Here is a 21,901-nt window from a genome sequence, read left to right as displayed (position 1 = left end):
ACTCGACTCTTGTTTTTATTTCGCATATTGGATGGATGAACGTAATCTTGTGAGTGTGTGTTAGGTCTATCCTTTTCTTTTAATGGAGTTTCTTTCCCTTTTTTTTGTTATTGACTTTGGACTTGCTTTTTAAACCACTCTGATCTGGTAAAGGTGAGCCGTATGTCAATGTTTTTAATAAATGTAAACATATAGAACAGTTGGTGTGCTGAAATTTAGTTACAGCAACTTAAGCCAAGTAGTCAGTGGCAGTGTGATGGGGTTCAGGGCCGATGAGAGACTGAGCCGGGCCTGGGGCAGGACCTGCACACTAATCTTTAATTTTTCTTCAGTTTTTTTTTCTTTTTTAGTATTCACTTTAGGGCTCCTTTAATGGATTTCTCTGCCCCTTTATTGTGGTCTTCAATTACAGGAATTGTAAAATTTGTTTTTTTCTTTTATTGTTATCTGATTGATTTCATCATTTAATTGCCTATGCTTTTTCTGTATTTCTTATCAAGCACTATGCTTATACAATTTGTTCTAAATTTCATAAATAATAATAAAAAAGATACAGATATGGAGACCCAGCATAGGTATTCTATATTCCCTTTCCACTTGGAGACTGAAAGGAACAGCTTCCAACATCTTTATGAAAATAGAAAAAGAGAGATCTGGTGAGAAACTGCTCCTGGTGGCAGGAAGTGATGGGTCAGATGAGAAGTCTGGAGAGTCATCTGCAGGGCTTTTTTTGAGGGGGTACTTGGGGGTACTGAGTACCGGCACCTTTTCCATTGTCTGCTAAAATTGACCCATGGTCCCCAAGTTATAATGAAAGAGCTAAGGCTCTACACACCAATTCTGCATTGTCATACATAGATTCTGTGACTAGAAGCATGGGACCTGGCTATTGTGGGGTGAGTCCCTCAGTGATCACCCCACCCCTGAAGGGTGGCCTGGCATTTGAATACAGGCACCTTTTATTCCCTAGAAAAAACGCACTGGTCATCTGAATTAGATTCTAGCTACGTGGATCTATAATCAGTATCCCATGAGTGGTCTGAGTCTGAATCCCACTCAAGCATGGGAAGAGATCCATAAGATAATGGTGGACAGTAAGCTATCTAACTCCGTTGAGGAATGATCAGTGCTGTCGAAGTGGACTGAAATCTAGGCGCCAAAGGCTGCTGCTGCTGTCTTGTTAACTGAAAAGATTCAAAGACAGGCTCTACGCATTTAGAAGTAGTGGATATCAAAGCAGAAGGTATAAAAGCAGTCAGCACTGAAGCTGCCCCCAGATTATCTAGATACCAAGCTTCAAGATCTTTTTATCCAAATCTGGCTCAATTACTACATCAGTCAATAACTCAGGAGCAGTTGTCAGTGATAACAGATCTTTCTATTTTACGAAGCGAGAGGCAGCCATTCTGAGGCTAATAACAAAACCCTCCATTGAGGTTGTAGTCCAGAAGTTTCTTTTAAAAGGGTAACTCCTTGTAGAGTTTTCTATGAAAATTTACCTGAATGTGGAATAGTGATGCAAAGTGACCACATACTTTTGTGCCTAATGCAGTCACACAACTAGACACTAGAAATGATGCGTGGAGACTACCCACTTTTCTCCAAGGGTAAATTATTTGCTCATAAGAAGGGAAGGACATTAATTGGACTGTGATTTTATGTGGAGTTATCTTTGTAAACGCAAAAGCAATTAAAAAAAAACCCCAATAACACAAGAATTCATTCTTCAGTTCCTGTAGGTACAGATTGAGAAACATTGATAGTTTTGTTTTTAATTTTTTCCTCCTGTATGAACAAGGGATAACATTGGCACAAATTGAAGGTATGAAGGATAGTATTGATGCATTTGTCATCCAATGAATCAACTGCCTAGACTTCTGTGAGGGAAAATCTCCACATCATCACTGACATTACCAATGGATGGCAGCAAAAGTCTAGACCAGGGGTTCTCAACCCAGTCCTCGGGATACACCAAGCCAGTCTGGTTATCAAGATATCTATAATCGCTATGCATGAGATAAATTTGCACACACCACCTCCATTCTATAGAGATCTACCTCATATTTCAACACTGTGGCAATCCTGAAAACCGGACTGGCTGAGTGTGAACTGAGGACTGGGTTGAGAACCCCTGGTCTAGACTGATGTTGAAGCTTTGATGCCAATTGCCTTCATTACGCTTGCTTTGATGCCTACCACTTTTGTACAGGCAGAACCTGTCTTTGAATCTTTTCAATTAGCAAGTCAGCAGCAGTCTTTGGTGCCAAAAAGAAAGCTTAAATTTCCTTTGACTGCAAGGTCATTCAAGATAGAAATCAATCCACATCTAAAAGAAAAGCTTCTCTTTTCCTCTCTCAAAGGAGTTAGACAATTTACTGCCCACTGTTGCCTTGTAGTTCACCTCCCATAATTAAGCGTGACTCAGAACTGGGCCACTCTTGAGATTCTGATAATAGATCCATGGAGTTGGAATCTGGTACAGACGACTATTGAAGTCTCTTATCTGTGGTTCGACTTTGAGAGCTCTCAACTCTGCACTCAACCCTGAGGCTTCAAGGAGAGAAGTATGCAAGGACTGGATGTCTTTAGATCTGCTCTTACCTCGCTTTTAAGTTCAACTCTGAAAGGAAGGCGGTAACCTTCAATGCTGAAATTTCACACGATAAGTTTTTGATGTCCTTTCATTTTATGTATACTGAAATTTATATTTTAATATCAGTAAAATGTTTTGATGGTGATGGTTTAAATGCTGAAAGTTTTGATAATGGGTTCAGAATGGTCTGGAAGATGTTCTGTAGCCAAAGTTAAAGTAGGAGATGCTGAGGAACACATTAAGCCATTTGGTACATCACATTTGAGTCTTACCGCCGATATTCAAAATCATTTAACTGGCCAGGAACAGCACGTCGGTTAAATGGTACGTAGCTGGCTATCCGGCTATATTCAGCGGGAGATAGCCGACTGTCTCCCGCTGAATATCGCTGGTTAGCGCTTAGCCAGTTATATCACAAACCAGCTGTCTGCCGATTTTTTTTTCAGCACATCACCACAAGTTTGGTGGCCAAATCTGGCTGCATCAATAGCTGGAATATCTTTGGCTGGTTCAAATTTAACCAGTCAGTGCTGAATATCGGCTTGGCCGGTTAAGTTCAAACCGGCCAAAAATAAATCGAATATTCAATGCCAGTCATCGGAATGGCCTGGCATTGAATATCTGGGCTGAGCTCCGTGGGAAGCAGCCCAGCTACCTCCCGCAATCTGAAAAATGGCCCCATAGTGCAAAAAGTCAGTATGGTAGTCGGTTGTGGTTGTCTTCACATTAAAGCTAGGACCCCATTTAACCCCCTGGACTTTTTGCCAGCTATTCAGGGAAAAGTGGAGACAGTTATAATAAAAGCAATCATTTGTAGGGACTGAGAAAAAACCTCCAGCCTTTCCGAAGGTGAGATCGAGGTGCCAAAAATTGAAAAATAAAGAGAAAGAGAAATGTGAGGAAGCCTTTACAACCAAAACGAAGACATTTTCTTGGGGCAGAAAAAAAACACACCCATCTTGCTCTGTGGAAAGTGACTGAAGGGGCTTCATGGTGCACAGCTGCAGGATGTCAGCAGCGTATGAGCAGGAAGAACATCAAGTTCTTTCTACAGGTATCTCTGGTTAGTAAATGTTTCCCCCCCAATATACAAAACTATGTAACCAGCCAGCAAAGGCTCCTGGCCAATTAAATAGCGTTTAAGCACCTAACCGTGGATATTGAGTGGGAGATAACTGGTTATCTCCTGCTGAGTATCCTGGTTAGCGGCTAGCCATTAACTGGCTATACTGTGCAACATAGCTGGTTACGTGGGGATATTCAGCACCAAGGGCCCCTTTTACCAAGCTGTGGCAAAAGGGGGCTGGCTCTGGCATGTGTTTTACAACGGCATCAAGGCCTCCTTTTACCGCAGCTGGTAAAAGGGAAGTCTTGCTTTCCGACAGAAAATGGTCGGGCGGCAAGTAAAGCATTGCCACGTGGCCATTTCAGGAGGGAGCCCTTACTACTACCCATTGAGGTGGCAATAAGGGCTTCCATGTTAAACTGGTGGTAACCAGGCAGCTCGTGGCACTGCCCGATTACCGCTGGGTACACTCTGGCGCTACAAAAATAAATAAACTTTTGTAGCGCCTGAAATGATGGTGCGCTAGGGGTGGGAAGTACCAACGGGCTGCTGCGGTAGCCCGGCTGTACTTCCTGTATAGTGAGTGGTAAGCCTGCGTTGGGCTTACCATTGCTTAGTAAAAGGAGCCCCAGATCAGCTATGTTGAGCTTAAATAGCAAGCCTATTTCTGACTGCTAAAAAGTTAACCGGTTAGCGCTGAACATCGGCATAGCGGGTTAAATTTTAGTCGCCAAAATAAACCAGGATGTTGAATGGCGGTCGCTGGAAACGACCCGGCATTGAATATCCGGGGTCAGAGCCAATCGCAGCACTTATACAGGCTGCCTTCCGTAGGCTGAATATTGGTCCCTTGGGGTTCAGCCCTGTTGAATGATGTCACCCATGTTTATGAGTGATTTTCTTCTTGCTTATCCATGTAGAAAAGAGTCAAGCAATAGGGATTAAAGGAGTCCAAATAAAAATCAAGTGTCCTATAGAGTACAGGAATCCTTAAAGCCCATTCCTACATACGCACCCCCCAAAAATTGCAAGAAGTATGTGTAGCATCAGGGACAGGCTGCCTTCATCGCTGCCTAATGCTCCCTGCTCACATTCAAATCTGGATTAAAAATGCACCTTTTCCAGGTTGCTTTTACTTCTTTTTTTTTCCTTTTAAATTGATATTATATTAGTTTCTAATTAAGCCACAAGCAAACAATGCTTGCGAGAAATAGAAGGAAAACTCACAAATCATACATTGCAAAAATCTACAGAAGAGGAAATGGAACAGAAACACATCCTTGAGTTATTCCACAATTAAAGGGAGGGGGGCTCATCTTGGAGTAGAAAAACAAGAAATGGTGCTAACCGCAGCAAATAGAAAATATATAGCCAAATGCTAGGAAATAAAGTGATGCATCATTACTCTATAGCTGCCTGAGGGCCTGCATCTGGCTGGGTAACAGAGGAGGCGATCACTGTATGAGCACAGATAAACATTGACAACCGAGAAGACTCAAAGAAAATATATTTGGCCCCCTGAAAGGTAATAAAACACTTGCACAGAAAATAAAAAATAAAAGTAGCTCCCAGCTATAACACCTGAGGCCTTAGCAATAGGAACCACTTCTTTTTCTGAGTATCACAACGCACATCCAGACACGTCCTGATTTTGCAATTCAAAAACATGACGGAGTTGATATTTTTAAAGGGTTTAGCTGGGCAAGAGAGTTCCTGCCCGGTTAAAGCCCGCTGGACTAGCTTAGGAAAAGGCTGGAGGTGGAGTTAGGGTGATATTCAGTCCTCTAACTGTCTAAGTAAGCGCATAAAGTTAGGGCAGCAAGAAGGCTGTCCTAACTATGGGCCTGTTTTATTAAACTGCGCATTAAACCGTTTTATTAAACTGGGCATCTGTCTGAATATCGGCTGGTGCCCGATTAACTTCTGGGTCAGTTAACATACCTCAATATTCAGTGCCAGGAGCTGTGCATGCCCCGTCATTGAATATCCAGGGTTAGGTCAGTCTGCGGCTGGAAGCAGCTTACAAGGTGCTTACCAATGCGAGCTGCCTATTACCCCCGACATCTCTAACTTTAAAATACAATTTCAAGAAGCCATTCCCTATCTGACTCCAGAGCTAAGTGAACAAACAATGTGGCAGGTGTCACAGTTTCTCCCTTGGCTTTTCACGGAAATCATTTAATTCCAAGCAGTTGAAAGGTTGCTCAGAGGGCTGCTCCTCCACTAGCGGATGCTTCTTCCCTTGAGAAAGGTAATAGAATTTTGCAATAGCAGATGAAGACCCACTCACTTTAACCACTTCCAGAAGACATTTTTTAAACCTTTCATATGGTGTAGTCACGAAACAGTTTGGAAAATTAATAACACACAGATTTCTCCAATATATTATATTCTTCACATTCTTGGTCTTCCTATGTATTTTCATACATATTATTATTATACATCCATTGGAACAGAGCCATGTGTTTCTAATTTAATAACTCTCTCTTCATTTTCCAGAACCTTTTTCTGCAGTGCCTCCATATCCAACCTCATTTGAGTAGAGTCGTCGGTAATCTTAGGGAGCTGAGAGGACAGCGACTGAATTTGAGCAAAAAGAGACAGATGCGTAGTTTGAATCGGATTCCAGACAGTTTCCGTATTGAAAAAACAGAAGCTGCTTTAATTCAGATAGAGTAGCAGTCCCAGTTGAAGAAATACAAGGAGCACTCACTTGGTCCTCATCCCATTGCAGAGCTCCTCATCCACCTCCGGCCGTAAAGTGTACCACAGGACACTCCCCAATGTGCATGAGCCACCAGACAAGGTGAGACTCAGAGGCATTCCCAAGCTGCCACCACCAACCTCCATTCGGATTACAGTTCCAAGCACCACATTGTTAGAAGACGCCATGTCAGCCGGTAGAATAGGACTCACAACCACCAGTCACCTACTTGCCCTGGAGATAAGGAAACCGCTTCAAGAGAGAAGCAGGAGGTCTCCGAACCCTGAACAACTGTCAGTAATGCCTCAACTGGAAAATTTGATGTCATCATTCCTCAAACAACATCCATGGGACGATACAGGAAGAGCAGATGTACTCATCACAGGTTCAGAAGGGCAAATCTGGAGATTCCTCTTACGCTTGCCCATACTGGCTAAGCAGCAAGCTTCACGGACAGATTGCTAGCATCTACCATCTTGCTACACCCACCACCTTGCTTTTACATTTTGACCACTATAGTATAATGCATTCTCCTAGAATCCCTCGTTCCTCATGTTTGTCTTCACTGGATTCACTGTCTTCACTGGATTGTAAGCTCTGTACAGCAGAGACTGTCTCTATTACGTGTGTATAACACTGTGCATGCCTCGTAATGCTTTAGAAATGATATGCAGTAATAGTAGTAACAATGTCGAGAACATCTGGATTTATCTCCTAGATAATGTGTCCTGTGTCAGGTTGTCACTACTGCAGCAGTTTTGTTTCCGTAAACTTTTTTTCATTGAAACACCAGTACTTGTGTGAAGAGTAATTATTGGAGTGATAATTACTCGAGTGACTGACAGTTTATCCATAATAGCCCTGAAGCTTTGCTTTCTAGATTTGAACTGAATCCCTGGATGTACAACAAGCTGCATCAGCTCTCAGCAGCCCTGGACTGACACCATTTTAAAAATAAGGAGAAAGGAGTAGGGTTAAATTTGTGAAAACATTGTGGCATTAAATTGTCTGAATGTGTTAGACTTCTCCTTCGACCAGGAGTTAAAAAAAAAATCAACTGAATTGAAAATTTCAAAGGGCTATAAAGTCCATTGATCCCACTGGTACTTCTGGGAGTATCTAAACAGCGAAATTTACAATAAACAAATGAAAAAAAAGCACAGCAGTTACCAAAAGGAAAAAAAAATAGTCACGCACGGAAAGGGGTGACTAGGAGATGGTGTCCCTGATCAGTATTCCCTGTTTCCAGTGTATTCAGTGGTCTGTAAAAGCACAGAACTACTGGCTGGGGTAATTGAGATACAATCTCTGTTTCCACCATCTCCACCATTCCACACATCCACCATCTTTTCCATAAAGAAATATTTCCTTAGATTACTCCCGAGTCTGTCCTATTTCACTTTCATCTTATGCCCTCCGTTCCAGAGCTTTCTTTCACTTGGAAGAGAGTCACCTCCTGTGCATTTATGCCAAGGAGATATTTAAATGCCTCTATCATATTTCTCTTCTGCCTTTCTTCCAAAGTATATATATTCAGATCTTTATAATGAAGACAACTGACCATTTTAATAGCCACTCTTCGGACTGACTCCATCTGGTCTATATTTCACAAGACGTAAGGGGTAAAAATCAGTTTTCATCTGTATAAAAATAGCTCCTCTTTGTCTGGGTAACTTTGTCTACACAAAACTTTATGCAGACAAATTTATCTGGCTAAAAAGGAGACTTGACTGGAGGCATGGTGATTGGAGAGGGCAGGTTAATATTTTTAGCCACACAGCGCCATACTGAGACATATATTTGGCTAAATCTGGGCAGACAAGTTGACATCGAAACATTTATTCAGATATTTGGTGGACACTTATTCCACTGAACATCCAGATAAAAACAGTCAGTAGTTAGCTGATTTACGGGTTAATTTTCAAAACAGAAAAATGTCCACAAAGCAGCAGATAGAAATTTTTTTTTTTTAGCAAAAACATCCAAATCACTACTTTCAAAACTCATTTCAAAGACGTTTTTCTATGCAATTTGTGTAAATCTCAAGGGGCATGTTGGAGGCGAATTTTGAGTGGGACTAGAACAGGCTTATGATTTGAACGCTTTTCTACAATAATGGAATGTTGTAAAAATATGCAGGGCAAAAAATAGGATGTTTTTGGCATCACTTGACCCTACTTGTCCCTCCAACTACCGCCCCATCTCCCTTCTACCCTTCCTCTCCAAGTTACTTGAACGTGCCGTTCACAGCCGTTGCCTCGATTTTCTCTCCTCTCATGCCATCCTCGATCCGCTTCAATCCGGCTTTCGCCCCCTACACTCGACAGAAACAGCACTATCTAAAGTCTGCAATGATCTGTTCCTTGCCAGATCCAAAGGTCACTACTCCATCCTCATCCTCCTCGACTTATCCGCCGCTTTTGACACTGTCAATCACAATTTTCTTCTTGCCACACTGTCCTCATTTGGGTTCCAGGGCTCTGTCCTCTCCTGGTTCTCCTCTTATCTCTCTCACCGCACCTTCAGAGTACATTCTCATGGTTCTTCCTCCACCCCCATCCCGCTCTCTGTTGGAGTTCCTCAGGGATCTGTCTTTGGACCCCTTCTCTTTTCAATCTACACCTCTTCCCTGGGCTCCCTGATCTCATCTCATGGTTTCCAATATCATCTTTATGCTGATGACACCCAGCTTTATCTCTCCACACCAGACATCACTCCGGAAACCCAGGCCAAAGTATCGGCCTGCTTATCCGACATTGCTGCCTGGATGTCCAACCGCCACCTGAAACTGAACATGGCCAAGACCGAGCTTATTGTCTTCCCACCCAAACCCACTTCCCCTCTCCCTCCACTCTCTATCTCAGTTGATAGCACCCTCATCGTCCCCGTCTCATTGGCCCGCAATTTCGGAGTCATCTTCGACTCCTCCCTCTCTTTCTCTGCGCATATCCAGCAGATAGCCAAGACCTGCTGCTTCTTCCTCTATAACATTAGCAAAATTCGCCCTTTCCTCTCTGAGCACACCACCCAAACTCTCATCCACTCTCTCATTACCTCTCGCCTTGACTACTGCAACCTACTCCTCACTGGCCTCCCACTTAGCCATCTATCCCCCCTTCAGTCCATTCAGAACTCTGCTGCACGTCTTATCTTCCGCCTGGACCGCTATACTCATATCACCCCTCTCCTCAAGTCACTTCACTGGTTTCCGATCAGGTACCACATACAGTTCAAGCTTCTCCTACTAACCTACAAATGCACTCGATCTGGAGCCCCTCCTTTCCTCTCCACCCTCATCTCCCCTTACGTTCCTACCCGTAACCTCAGCTCTCAAGACAAATCCCTCCTTTCAGTACCCTTCTCCACCACCGCCAACTCCAGGCTCCGCCCTTTCTGTCTCACCTCACCCCATGCTTGGAATAAACTCCCTGAGCCCATAAGCCAGGCCCCCTCCCTGCCCATCTTCAAATCCTTACTCAAAGCCCACCTCTTCAATGTCGCCTTCGGCACCTAACCACTATAACTCTATTCAGGAAATCTAGACTGCCCCAACTTGACATTTTGTCCTTTAGATTGTAAGCTCCTTTGAGGAGGGACTGTCCTTCTTTGTTAAACTGTACAGCGCTGCGTAACCCTAGTAGTGCTCTAGAAATGTTAAGTAGTAGTAGTAGTAGTAGTAGTAGTAGTAGACCTGTTTCAATAACGACTAAGTGCCAAAAAGATGCCCACACTGACCAGATGACCACTGGACGGATAAAGGCATGACTGCCCCAATCGCCTAGTGGCCACTGACCTCCTCCCACCCCTCCCCCCAAGAGGTGAAAATGATAGTAAGTATCAGGATCTATGACAGCTGCAGATATAATGACCATTCCTCTTAGAGCAGCAGGCAAGTCCCTGGAGTAGCCTAGTGGTTGGTGCACTGGACTGTAGAGAAGACCCAGGCCACTTGTTGTGGAAAGTATGAGCACCCCAAAAACCACAAAATACCTATGGAACTCACATATAGATGACACCTGGAGGTATAGGGGCTACTGTAGTGTTGTACAGTTGGATGCAGTATTTATTTATTCATTTATTGCATTTATACCCCGCTCGATAGGTTCAGTGCGGCTTACATAGTATGGGTTACAAGGTATCACAGAAGTAACATATTTGTAGGATATTAGAATTATGGTATGGTTGTATAGAGTAGGACAAGAGGAAGAGATATGGAGGGGAGGATTGAGGTATAGGTAATATTAGTGGTGTGGATTGGGTTCGTAAATTAAGTCGGGTCGTTTGGGTAGGCTTGTTTGAAGAGGTAAGTTTTCAGCAGAGGTAAGTTTTCAGTATACTTTTTGCTATTCCTGAAGGACTGACCATACAATATAAGGAGGCTATGATGTGATGTATATCTGGAACCCTTTATTTGAAGTTCGCTGCAGTGCCTCCTAGGCTGCCCCACTGCTCTGCTGGGATGTCTGTGTGGCCAACTGCTGGCCCCCAGACACCCCAATGCTTGTTTTTTTCGTGCTTTTCTCTTGGATGTTTTTTGTTTGAAAATGGCCCTTAACAAAAGATGAACTGAGCACAAAAACATCTAAAATAAAGTGATTTTCAAACCAAACAGATAGATATGTTTTTCTGGTTCAAAAATGGCCATGTTTGGAACTGGATTTTTAGATGTTTTTTAGAAAACGTCCAAAATTGGATTTGGACGTTATATCGAAAATGCCCCTCTAAATCTTCCATTCCAACCCCTTCATCTTTCCTACCAATACCAGGGACAGAAATGTGAAGGAAAGACCAGAGAATTCCAGGAAATTAACAACTGAAAAGATGAGACAGATAGGTTTAGTTCTTTGATGCCAAGGACAGCTAAACTGTCTCACTATGTCCTGGATCTGATACAAGATCTGTTTCTGCCTACCCCTCCCTCATTATACTGACCAAGCTGTGTTTTTGTTCCTCTTTCCCTCTCCACTGTACACAAGTACATAAGTATTGCCATACTGGGACAAACAGAAGGTCCATCAAGCCCAGTATCCTGTTTCCAACAGTGGCCAATCCAGGTTACAAGTACCTGGCAAGATCCCAAAACAGTACAATACATTTTTTGCTGCTTATCCCAGGAATAAGGAGTGGAGTTTCCCAAGTCCATTTTAATAATGGCTTATGGACTTTTCTTTTAGGAAGCTATCTAAACCTTTTTTAAACCCAGCTAAGCTAACTGCTTTTTCTCTGGCATCGAATTCCAGAGTTTAATTACACATTGAGTGAAGAAATATTTTCTCCAATTTCTTTTAAATTTACTACTTTGTAGCTTCATTGTGCGCCCCCTAGTCCTAGTATTTCTGGAAACAGTAAACAAGTGATTCACATCTACCCGTTCCCCTCCACTCAGTATTTTATATACCTCTATCATATCTCCCCTCAGCCGTCTTTTCTCCAAGCTGAAGAGCCTAAGCTGTTTCAGCCTTTCCTCATAGGGAAGTCGTCCCATCCCCTTTTTTCATTTTCGTTGCCCTTCTCTGTACCTTTTCTAAGTCCACTATATCTTTTTTGAGATGTAGTGACCAGAATTGCAGACAGTATTCAAGGTGTGGCCGCACCATGGAGTGATACAAAGGCATTATAACCTCCTCATTTTAATTTTCCATTCCTTTCCTAATAATACCTAACATTCTATTCTATTTCACAGACCATGCTTTTCTCTGACTCTCCCTCTCTCTTGGCACTTTCCTCTCTTTCTTTTTTTACTTTGACAATTTCCAAGCCATATCTTTGATGTCTCTCAGCAAAATCACAGGTCATATCTCTGTTTCTGTCTGCATCTCCCTCTTCACTGTCACAGGCTGTTCATTTCTTTCTCTGCTCTGCTGCCACAGGTCATGTCTCTCCCTCCCCATCACCACTAGCACAGGCCATTCTCCTCCCTGTTTTCCCTTGGCTCTCCTTATTTACTCACTTCAGGGGCTTTTCTATAACTGGGTGCCCCCCTTTTAGGCACCTTGATGCCACACAGTGAAGAGACAATTCCAGAATAGTATCTGGGCATCCAGATTCCCTTACAGAATACTAATATAACCCAGCATAGGCATGCCTTACATTTATTTGGTCGCCGTTACACCAGCCATAGACCTGGTGTACATGCAGATGCCTAAATGTGGCAAGGACGTATATAACTTACAGTATTGTGTAAGTTAGGTATGTAAGTGGGAACCCCACTCATGCCCCCCCCCATCCTCCAAAGAGTAAAAAAGAAGGCGAACAACCGTTACAAAATGACAGCAAGTAACAAACAATGAGGCAATAAACCAAACAAAAACTGAATCCCAATAAAGAAGAACAGTACTTTACCTCACAGTTTGTAGGCCACAGTCTGTGGCACAGTTAAAAGGATTGAAAAAGGACTTGACATGGTCGTGTTTCGGTGAACATACGCCTGCGTCAGTAGTCGTATGAATTTAGGATGTGTCACTGCAAAAAATGGTTGACAGACCAATGAACAAGCAGTCAGAACAGTCAGCTGCCGCAAAGGCTGACAACTTGCAATCATCTGCAGCAATTGACAGTTCTGTCTGGTTGTTCTATGGTCTATCAACTGCTTTTTGCTGTGACACATCCTAGATTCATACGACTCCTGATGCAGGCAAATGTTCAACAAAACACAGCCATGTTGTGTCTTTTTTTGAATTCTTTCAACTGTGCCACACACTGTGGCCTACAAACTGTGAAGTAAAGTACTGTTCTTCTTTATTGGGATTTTGTTTTTGTTTGGTTTATTGCCTCACTGTTTGTTACTTCCTTCCTTCCATCTTCCACCCATATGATTGCCCCTTTGCATTTACTCGCTATGCCACTTAAACACGTCCTTATAGAATAGGGCTTAGTTGCTTTGCTGCCCGTTACACACATAAAACGTGGCTATTCTGTACATTGCCTAGAGACGTGCAAGCATGTGTGGATGTGAAGTATGTCACCAGGATTGTCCTCATACCTACAGAGGGGCATTTTTCATATGACATCTAAGTCCAACTTTTGACGTTTTGCTAAAAACATCCAAAATTCAAGTGGGGAATATAACCATTCTCAAAAACAAAAAACGTCTTTTTTTTGGGGGGGGGGGGAAAATGGCTATTTTCTAGATGTTTTTCTGCTTTGTGCATTTATCTTTTTGGTCCATTTTCAAAAAAAAAAAAAAGTCCAAGTGATAAATGCACAAAATCAAGCCATCAGGATGTAGGAGGAGCTAGCATTCTTAGTAGGCTGGTCCACAGACATCCCAGGAGAGCAATGGGGCACCCTAGGAGGCACTGCAGTGGACTTCAAATAAATGCTCTGAGGTACATATTCACTTTTGCTCCCTTATATTGTCTGCTGAGCCCCCCAAAACCCACTACCCCCAACTGTACACCACTACAATAGTCCTTATGGGTGAAGGGGGCAGATATATGTGGGTACAATGTGTTTCTGGTAAATTTTGGAGGGCTCAGAGTTTCCACCACAAGTGTAACAGGTAGGGGGAGGTATGGGTCTGGGTCCCCCTGTCTGCAGTGCACCGCACCCACTACTAGACTACTCCAGAGACCTGCATGCTGCTCTAATGGACTTGAGTATAACGTGAGGCTGGCAAGTAATGTTTTTAATCATAAAGGTCATCTGGCCATTTAGGGCACATTTTTGTGGCTTATTGGTTAATAAAACGGGTCTAGACCAAAACATCCAACTCATAGACTTGGATGTTTTTGTTTTGTTCCATTATGGCAGAAAAACGTCCAAATGTTAGGAATGCCCAGATCCTGCTTTAACATGTCCCTGACATGCTCCCTTGTGATTTGAATGCACTTCTGACGAACTTCATAGAAAAACGTCTAAAAATTGGTTTCAAAAATACCAGTTTGGATGTTTTTGTGAGAAAAACACACAAATGCAGATTTATGCCACTTTTTGGATGTTTTTCTCTTTTGTAAATGAGCCCCATAGACACACAGCTGCACACATGGAAGGATCATGAGCCAAAGAAAAATCTGTTGAGGGTGAGATATTTCCTTTAGGTTGGCTGGTTTCATATTCCCATCATGCACTTTAAAAGATGCTGTTGTGATGCCAGACAGCAGCACAGAAAATGCACACACTGTGCTAAAAGTGCATCAGACCGCAACACAGCAGCGAGAAGCTGGAGACGGCCAAAGTGTCTTTCAGAGAAGAGTGCAGACAATGAAACAGATCAACTAAAAAGGCCAGTGCCAGAGTGCTGGAATGCCTACAGTGAATTAAGAGAAGATGTCAGAAAGACGTCATTTCTCAGAGGGCTTGGGGAAGAAGGTAGTGAATGGGGCTCTGGGGATGGAGTTCCTAAGAGTTGGGAGGGTAAAAACTCCGAATTCACTGGAGAGTTGCAGCTGACACACTTAAAACATACTCAGAGGAATGAGCAGGAAACAAATGGAAAGAGTGTGGGAAGAAGCCCTGGCAAAATGGAGGTGACCAAGCTCAATCCATCAGGTGAGAGTTCAGTGAGAGAGAAGTGGAGCCAAACAGAGACTGCACCAGGTTTGAACTGTGATTGTTGAATGTGATTTCCCCCCACAAACTAAGCCAGAGAGAGAGAGTTATAAGTTGTTGAGGAACTGAACTGTACTGGATTAGAGCTGAGAATCCAAAAGGTGTCTGTGGAATACTGCTGAGTGAAAGCAGAGGAGGAAGTAAAGACTGTATTTGGGAGAATAACACTGGAACAACCAAGGAGGTTCTTCTCATTCTTTAGCCCTTGCATATTATATGAAAGGGAGCTTCAAATTCCCATTCTGTAAGAAGCACCCTAAAATGTCAGAACAATAATTTTAGATGACCTGAAGGTATCCAGTTTAATAAAGTTGCAGGGAAAGCTAATATCATACTCAGGTGCATAGTGAAGGTGTCAGCAGAAAAAGAAGGTGATGCTGCTTCTGTAGGTCATTAGTGAGACCCCACATTGAGTACCATGTGCAGTTCTGGAGACTGTACCTTCACGAGGACATTGAAACGAAAGAAGGAGATCAGAATGGGAAGAGCTGAATAAGGCCTTAAATACAAAACCTTCAGAGAAAGGCTTCAGAGGACAGAAGGAAAATGGGATGTGAAGAAACATGCAAATACTTGAGAGGCTTCAATGAATTATAGAGAGACTAGCAGAAAGGCTGGTCATTGACATTGCGAAAGGAAGGAGGGGCTCTGCTTGTGCTGGTGAGGCCTTATTTCCTCACTCACAACAGCAAACTCCAAGGGGTATACCTGCACCAGTGGAGCCTGATTTCTTTGATCACAGCACCCACTAAGCGCCATTGCGTCTCTCTCAGGTTACATCTGAGGTTGCTGGCTGCTCTGCTGCACTGATGGAAGGCATGTAGCATTTTCTACTATGTGCCTTCCACTGTACATGAGCACTGAGGAGACAGACAGATACAACCCAAACAACAGAAAAGCAAAGCAAAGTACAAAGGTTTGTGATGTGAATTGGAGGGAGGGGAGGGAGGGGAGGGATAAGCATTTGTCAATGTGAATTCAATTTGCTAGCACCCCAGAAAAACTTTAGTGTGCATTGAATTGATTTAATGTGTGTTAACCTACGGGTTTTAATACGCATTAACATTACTTTTTTACCATGAAAAATATCAAAAATTGGAAATAAAGGGCAAACAGAAAATGAACCAAAAATGTTTTCTCTGTGACGTTCCTAGTTCAGAGAAAGCATTAAAAAAAAAACCACAGTTATTTGCTGAGAGGGTGATATATGTTTGGAATAACCTAACAGTGGAGATAACAGAAACCAGTGAGAGAATTCAAGCATGCTGGGAAAAGATTAAGAAGCCAGTGATAGAAAAAGAGTAGGAGGTGACTGTACTGCAAACCTGCTCTTCACTGCTTTTCCTGTGAGTGAGAGGGGAAAGATAGTAAGAGGAGACAAAGGAAAGACGAAGACAGTATAACATAGTATAACATAGCAACAGTGCAGGCCTTGGAGGTAGCAGGGCTGAAAACAGGAGACTACAACTTCCCAGAAATCAACCAGATCAAAGCTGCCAGGCTGGTGGTTAGTGAGTATTGTCCAGCAAGGCCAAGGGAACCTTGGTAGCTAAATATTAAGGAAACTACTTCAGTAACTTTTATTGATGTATTAAAGACACAGTGGGGGGTGGGGTAGGGGAGGGAGTTGAGGTTGAGGGACTGAGAATTCCATTACACATGGGAACTTGTCTGTTCATCTACCCAAGATGACAAAGAACCAAAGAGGAAGACGATGACTATAGACTTGGATAAGGCCAACTGGATCTGCCATCATTTAGCATGTTACCTTGCTATTATTTTATAGGCTGTTGAAGCTCCAACACTGGAAACAGTGATATATATCCTTAATAAAGACCTGAACAATGGGCAGGATGGATAAATGAATTGCTCTTATCTACCATGTTGCTATACAAATTACACACCCGTGTTAACATCATTCCTTTACATTACAAGCAGAAAGACTGTAGCACAAATGCTTTGATCTGGCTCCCAAATGGAATAAGGTGTTGGGACAGAGGGCAATGCTTGCCCAGAGTATGATGCGGTGGCCCTTCTCTCCCCAGCTCTCTTACCTGCTGGGTAGCGCTCGTTGACGGGCCAGCTGTCCACCTGTAGTGTTGCGTTGCCACCGCTGCGCGTGAAACGCACCACATGGTATTTGCCATCGTTCACGATAGCGTTGGGCTCCTCAATCATGATGTCATCTGTGCCCACGTTGAAGATCACGCCAATTGTTCCCTGGTCCTAGAGGAGAGAGCAAGAGAATGAAATGAAAGTTATCAAGCAGAAGAGAGTTAAATCCCGTATAAAAGACTGCATACTACAAGAGACACATCTGGCAGTGTTTATAACTTTCACCATACACTATAAGAGCCTTTACTGACACTATAAATGGCAAGTGACCGACTCACCTGCAAATGCGCAGTAGAGACTTCCCTCTCTGTCCTGCCCCGCGTCAAGACGTGATGACGGAACAGAGAGGGAAACTGCACTGAGAAGTGCACCACATGGAAGGGGAGGGAGGGAACCGCCAAGGTCACTACCGCTCCCCCCCCCAGGTCACCGCTACCGCTACACCCCCTCCTAAGGTCGCCGCCGGCCCCCCTCCACCCGGGCCAGGCCCTCTGTTCGCCATTGAACTTACAGCGCTGAAACTGCAGCAGGCAGATCAGCTCCCATTGGCCTTCCTTCCCTGCCTGTGTCCCACCCTCGCCGACGTTACGGCACACGAGGGCGGGACACAGGCAGGGAAGGAAGGTCGATGGGAGGCGATCTGCCTGCTGCGGTTTTGGAGGTGAGGTGCTGTACATTTAATGGAGACGAGAGGGCCTGGCCAGGTGGAGGGGGGGGGGGGGAGCGGTAGTGGCGACCTCGGGGGGGAGGGGCGGCGGCGACCTTGGGGGGGAGGGAGGGGAGGGCAGGAGAAATGCTGGACATGGGAGGTCTCACAAGGAGGGGGGCCTTGGAGCTGGGAGGGATGGACGGAGGGGAGCCTTAGAGCTGGGAGGGAGGGACGGAGGGGGGGGGGCCTTGAAGCTGGGAGGGAGGAGGGGCCTTGGAACTAGGAGGGAGGGCGGGGGACCTTGGAGCTGGGAGGGGGAGGGGGCCTTGGAGCTGGCAGGGAAGGAGGGAGGATGCTGGACATGGGAGGTCAGAAGGAGGGGGGCCTTGGAGCTGGGAGGGATGGACAGAGGGGGGCCTTGGATCTAGCTGGGAGGGAGGGACGGAGGGGGGCCCTTAGAGCTGGGAGGGAATGGGGCCTTGGAACTGGGAGGGAGGGCAGGGGGGCTTGGAGCTAGGAGGGAGAGACAGAGGGCCTTGGAGCTGGCAGGGAAGGAGGGAGGATGCTGGACATGGGAGGTCAGAAGGAGGGGGGCCTTGGAGCTGGGAGGGATGGACAGAGGGGGGCCTTGGAGCTGGCTGGGAGGGAGGGAGGGATGGAGTTGGGCCCTTGGAGCTGGGAGGGAGGGACGGAGGGGAGCCTTGGAGCTGGGAGGGAGGGAGTTAGACATCAAAATAGAACATACCAATACTCGCCCGTTTTAACGGGCTTAACGGCTAGTTTATTATGTTTAAATCTATTTTATTAACAGTAACAGTAGATAACAGACAAATTTTGCAAAGAAACAGCATGGATACGGAGTGTCATCAACACACTAACATCATGAAGGATTTTCACATTTTCTCGCCTTACTCCATCTCCCTCCATCCTCCATCCTCCTACTCCCCCCCCCCCCAATCCCGAGACCACATCCCATCCCCTTCCCTCCCCTTCCCACAGCACAAGCAGTCTAATCTTCGGACCATGTCTGCAGCATTAACTCTGGTACTTTTAATTTAGGATTCTACTCCTCGCCAGAGGTTGCAGTGTGTCCCAAAAGTTTGCCCATGTACTCTGGAACCGCTGGCCCTCTCCAGATGATAAATCCAAGATTCCATGCCTCTCCAGCTTCAAGAGCTCAATCATTTGTATTCTCCAGGTTCCTATGGATGGTGCTCTAGTGTCTCGCCAATGCAGCAAAATTACTCTCTTTCCCATCAGAATCACTCTCTGCAGAAAGGATGCGAAGCCCGGAAGAGTCGGTTTAACGTACTTATATTCCTCAAAAAGTATCAAAGGGTCTCTCTGTATTGTACGGCCCCACCTAAGATTTGAGCCCACAGCTGCAATACATGTGGACAAGGCTAGTTTATTATATACTGTACCATGAGAAACATTGCTAGCAGTTCCTATAAACTTCTATTATACCACTATATGCCATAATTATCTAATGGAGTGGAGGAGTAGCCTAGCGGTTAGTGCAGTGGACTTTGATTCTGGGGAACTGAGTTCAATTCCCACTGCAGCTCCTTGTGACTCTGGGCAAGTCACTTAACCCTCCATTGCCCCTGGTACAAAATAAGTACCTGAATAGATGTAAACCGCTTTGAATGTAGTTGCAAAAACCTCAGAAAGGTGGTATATCAAGTCCCATTTCCCTTTCCTTAATCTGGATTCAGATGTGCCCTTGAGTCGAACTTACTCCTAGTGTGCACAAAAGAGGGACCTGCTCCTTGTGGTTTTCTCAGCATGATACAGGAGTGGTTTGTCATTGCTTTGTCCTAGGCAGTGTGAGGTGCTGCCCAACATAGGGAGAACAACCCAGACTGGCATTGCTGCAATAATCTGTCCAGCATCAGACCCAAGGCAATGATGGGTTATGTGACTTGCCCAAGGCCACAAGAAGCAGCAGTGGGATTTCCTTCCCAGCCTGTTGCTCTAACCATTAAGCTATTCCTCTGCTCCAATTGTCTAATAACCCGTATTCTACACCATATGTGACATCCCTCCTGTTACCTATCAACTTTTATTATACATTATAAGACACTGGTTCTCAAACGTGTCCTGGGGGACTACCAGCCAGTTGGATTTTCAGGATATCCCCAATGAATATGCAAACTAATACAATAAAGGTTACCATATACTAACAATCAACAATCTCAATGTTACTATTAATATACATTTGTTGAACAATCACCATTACAACTACAACCCATTTTACAAATTACTGAAAAAAATTGTTATTATACAATCAAACATCAAAATCTAAAGATTAAATACTGTTATCATCCCCTCTAACAGCACACATACAATAAATATCCCTGGTGCTAACAAATGCCAACCAAAAACTGGACAGCAGATATCTAATGAAACCTTAATCATATAGCAATATTTGATGTTAAATATCAAAATAAACAAGTCACATTGCTTCCCCCCAAGAGACAATTCAACATTGAATATAAAATTGAATATAAGTTAAAAAATCCTTGCCACTGGGTCCGAGATCACGTGGTTCCATTAGATCTCCTCAGTTGCTCCACTCCAAACGTACTACTTCCAAAATGAAAGCCATTTCATGTGTCTTACTTTAAAAAAACCTCCCAATGTCTAATTGCTGGGATGAAGGATGTATTGCTCACCAAAATAATCATTCAGAGTCTATACCATAGGAGCCAACTTTTTAAAATTATTGGGGGTGCTAAGACCAGTGGAAATAACCCCTCCCTGGACACATACAAGGAATTTTCTCAATACTAGGGGTGCTCGAGCAACCACAGCACCAACAGAGTCGGCTCCTATGGTCTATACAACTATATTTCAAAAGATATTTTCAATTCTTCAGACCACCGCAGGAGGATTGAATAAAATCTTCCATATATTTTGATGAAAACTATCAAAACATAACCTTTTTGGTTAATGAATATGCATGAGAGAGATTTGTACATAATAGAGGCAACAGGCATGCAGATCTGTCTCCAGCATAATCATTAGGGATATCCTGAAAACTCGACTGGCTGTTGGTTCCCCCTCTGGCCCAATACTCAAAAGCACTTATATGCATAGCAGAGGGATGGACAAATTTAGTCCTCATAGGCTGCAATCCGGTCAGGTTTTCAGGATATTCAGGACATTTGGGGGATTGTCCTATTTTTGAAAGTGGACTCAGCTGTTCAACGTATGGATCATGGAGTATGTCCCGGATATGTAAGCTTTGCCCTGGGTCAACACTGTGCGGAGCAACATGGACTTCTTAGTACCATGCCATACTGGGACAGACCGAAGGTCCATCAAGCCCAGCATCCTGTTTCCAACAGTGGCCAATCCAGGTCACAAGTACCTGGCAAGATCCCAAAAAAGTACAATACATTTTATGCTGCTTATCCTAGAAATAAGTAGTCGGTTTTCCCCAAATCATTTTAATAATGGTCTGGCGTTTTCCTTTAGGAAGCCATCCAAACCTTTTTTAAACCCTGCTAAGCTATCCGCCTTTACCACATTCTCTGGCAACGAATTCCAGAGTAATTACACGTTGAGTTAAGAAAATATTTCTCTGATCCGTTTAAAATTTACTACTCTGAATAAACTGTTGGAGGACCATTGAGATAAGTACATCATTTTCTGTGATGATTTGTATCAATCCTGTCTAGCAGCAGGGTTGTGGGCAGTATTTGTTACAATATGTAGTATAGTGGTGATATATGTCTAGGTTATGTGAAAAGCAGCACTATCATAATGTGATTTTATATTTTCATGATATTTTAATATATAATTTGAAGTTTGTAATAAAGATTTTGGAATATTCATAGTTGTGGTAGTATATTATATGTTGAATATGCATGAGATAGATATGCATACCTACCACTTCCCTCAAATACTTGATGATTTCTTCCAAAAAAGCAGATTGGAAACTGGATGATAGCTACTGGTTTCAAAGGATATAAAGGTGGCCTCTTTAATTAAAATTGAAGCTCTTTTTAACGAAGGACGAAAATGACTTAAGATAATGTGAATGCACCAAACCATATAATGGCCCATTTTGAGTCCCTGCCAGTGAAATCTCACCTAAATGTGCAGGAAGCACTCAATTCCAGGCAATTACCCCAAAGAAAACAGAAGTAAAGTGAAGCTGTTTACCTGTAACAGGGGTTCTCTGAAGACAACAGTTCACTTGTCACACAAGGGGGT

The 21,901-nt window shown here is 43.7% G+C and overlaps 1 protein-coding gene and 1 long non-coding RNA gene across 25 annotated transcripts in view; one reads left to right on the top strand and one right to left on the bottom strand.

Annotated features, from left to right (window-relative positions):
* The window catches only part of LOC115480068, an 81,893-nt gene extending 74,738 nt beyond the window's left edge, over positions 1–7,155 (top strand). Inside the window, exon 2 of the long non-coding RNA XR_003943782.1 lies at positions 6,159–7,155. This is a non-coding gene — a long non-coding RNA (uncharacterized LOC115480068). The remainder of the gene's footprint in view (positions 1–6,158) is intronic.
* The window catches only part of NRXN2 (neurexin 2), a 1,346,335-nt gene that overhangs the window by 135,017 nt on the left and 1,189,417 nt on the right, over positions 1–21,901 (bottom strand). For all 24 annotated transcript variants that reach the window (XM_030218496.1, XM_030218492.1, XM_030218493.1 and 21 more), the window contains one exon: positions 16,968–17,139. In XM_030218496.1, coding sequence (XP_030074356.1) covers positions 16,968–17,139 — 172 coding nt within the window. The remainder of the gene's footprint in view (positions 1–16,967; positions 17,140–21,901) is intronic.

This window comes from Microcaecilia unicolor, chromosome 11 (genome assembly GCF_901765095.1).
Source record: "Microcaecilia unicolor chromosome 11, aMicUni1.1, whole genome shotgun sequence".
In the NCBI taxonomy this organism is placed as follows: Eukaryota; Metazoa; Chordata; class Amphibia; order Gymnophiona; family Siphonopidae; genus Microcaecilia; species Microcaecilia unicolor.
The sequence above is the reverse complement of the archived record's forward strand: the minus strand, read 5'-3'. Positions and strand labels throughout refer to the sequence as shown.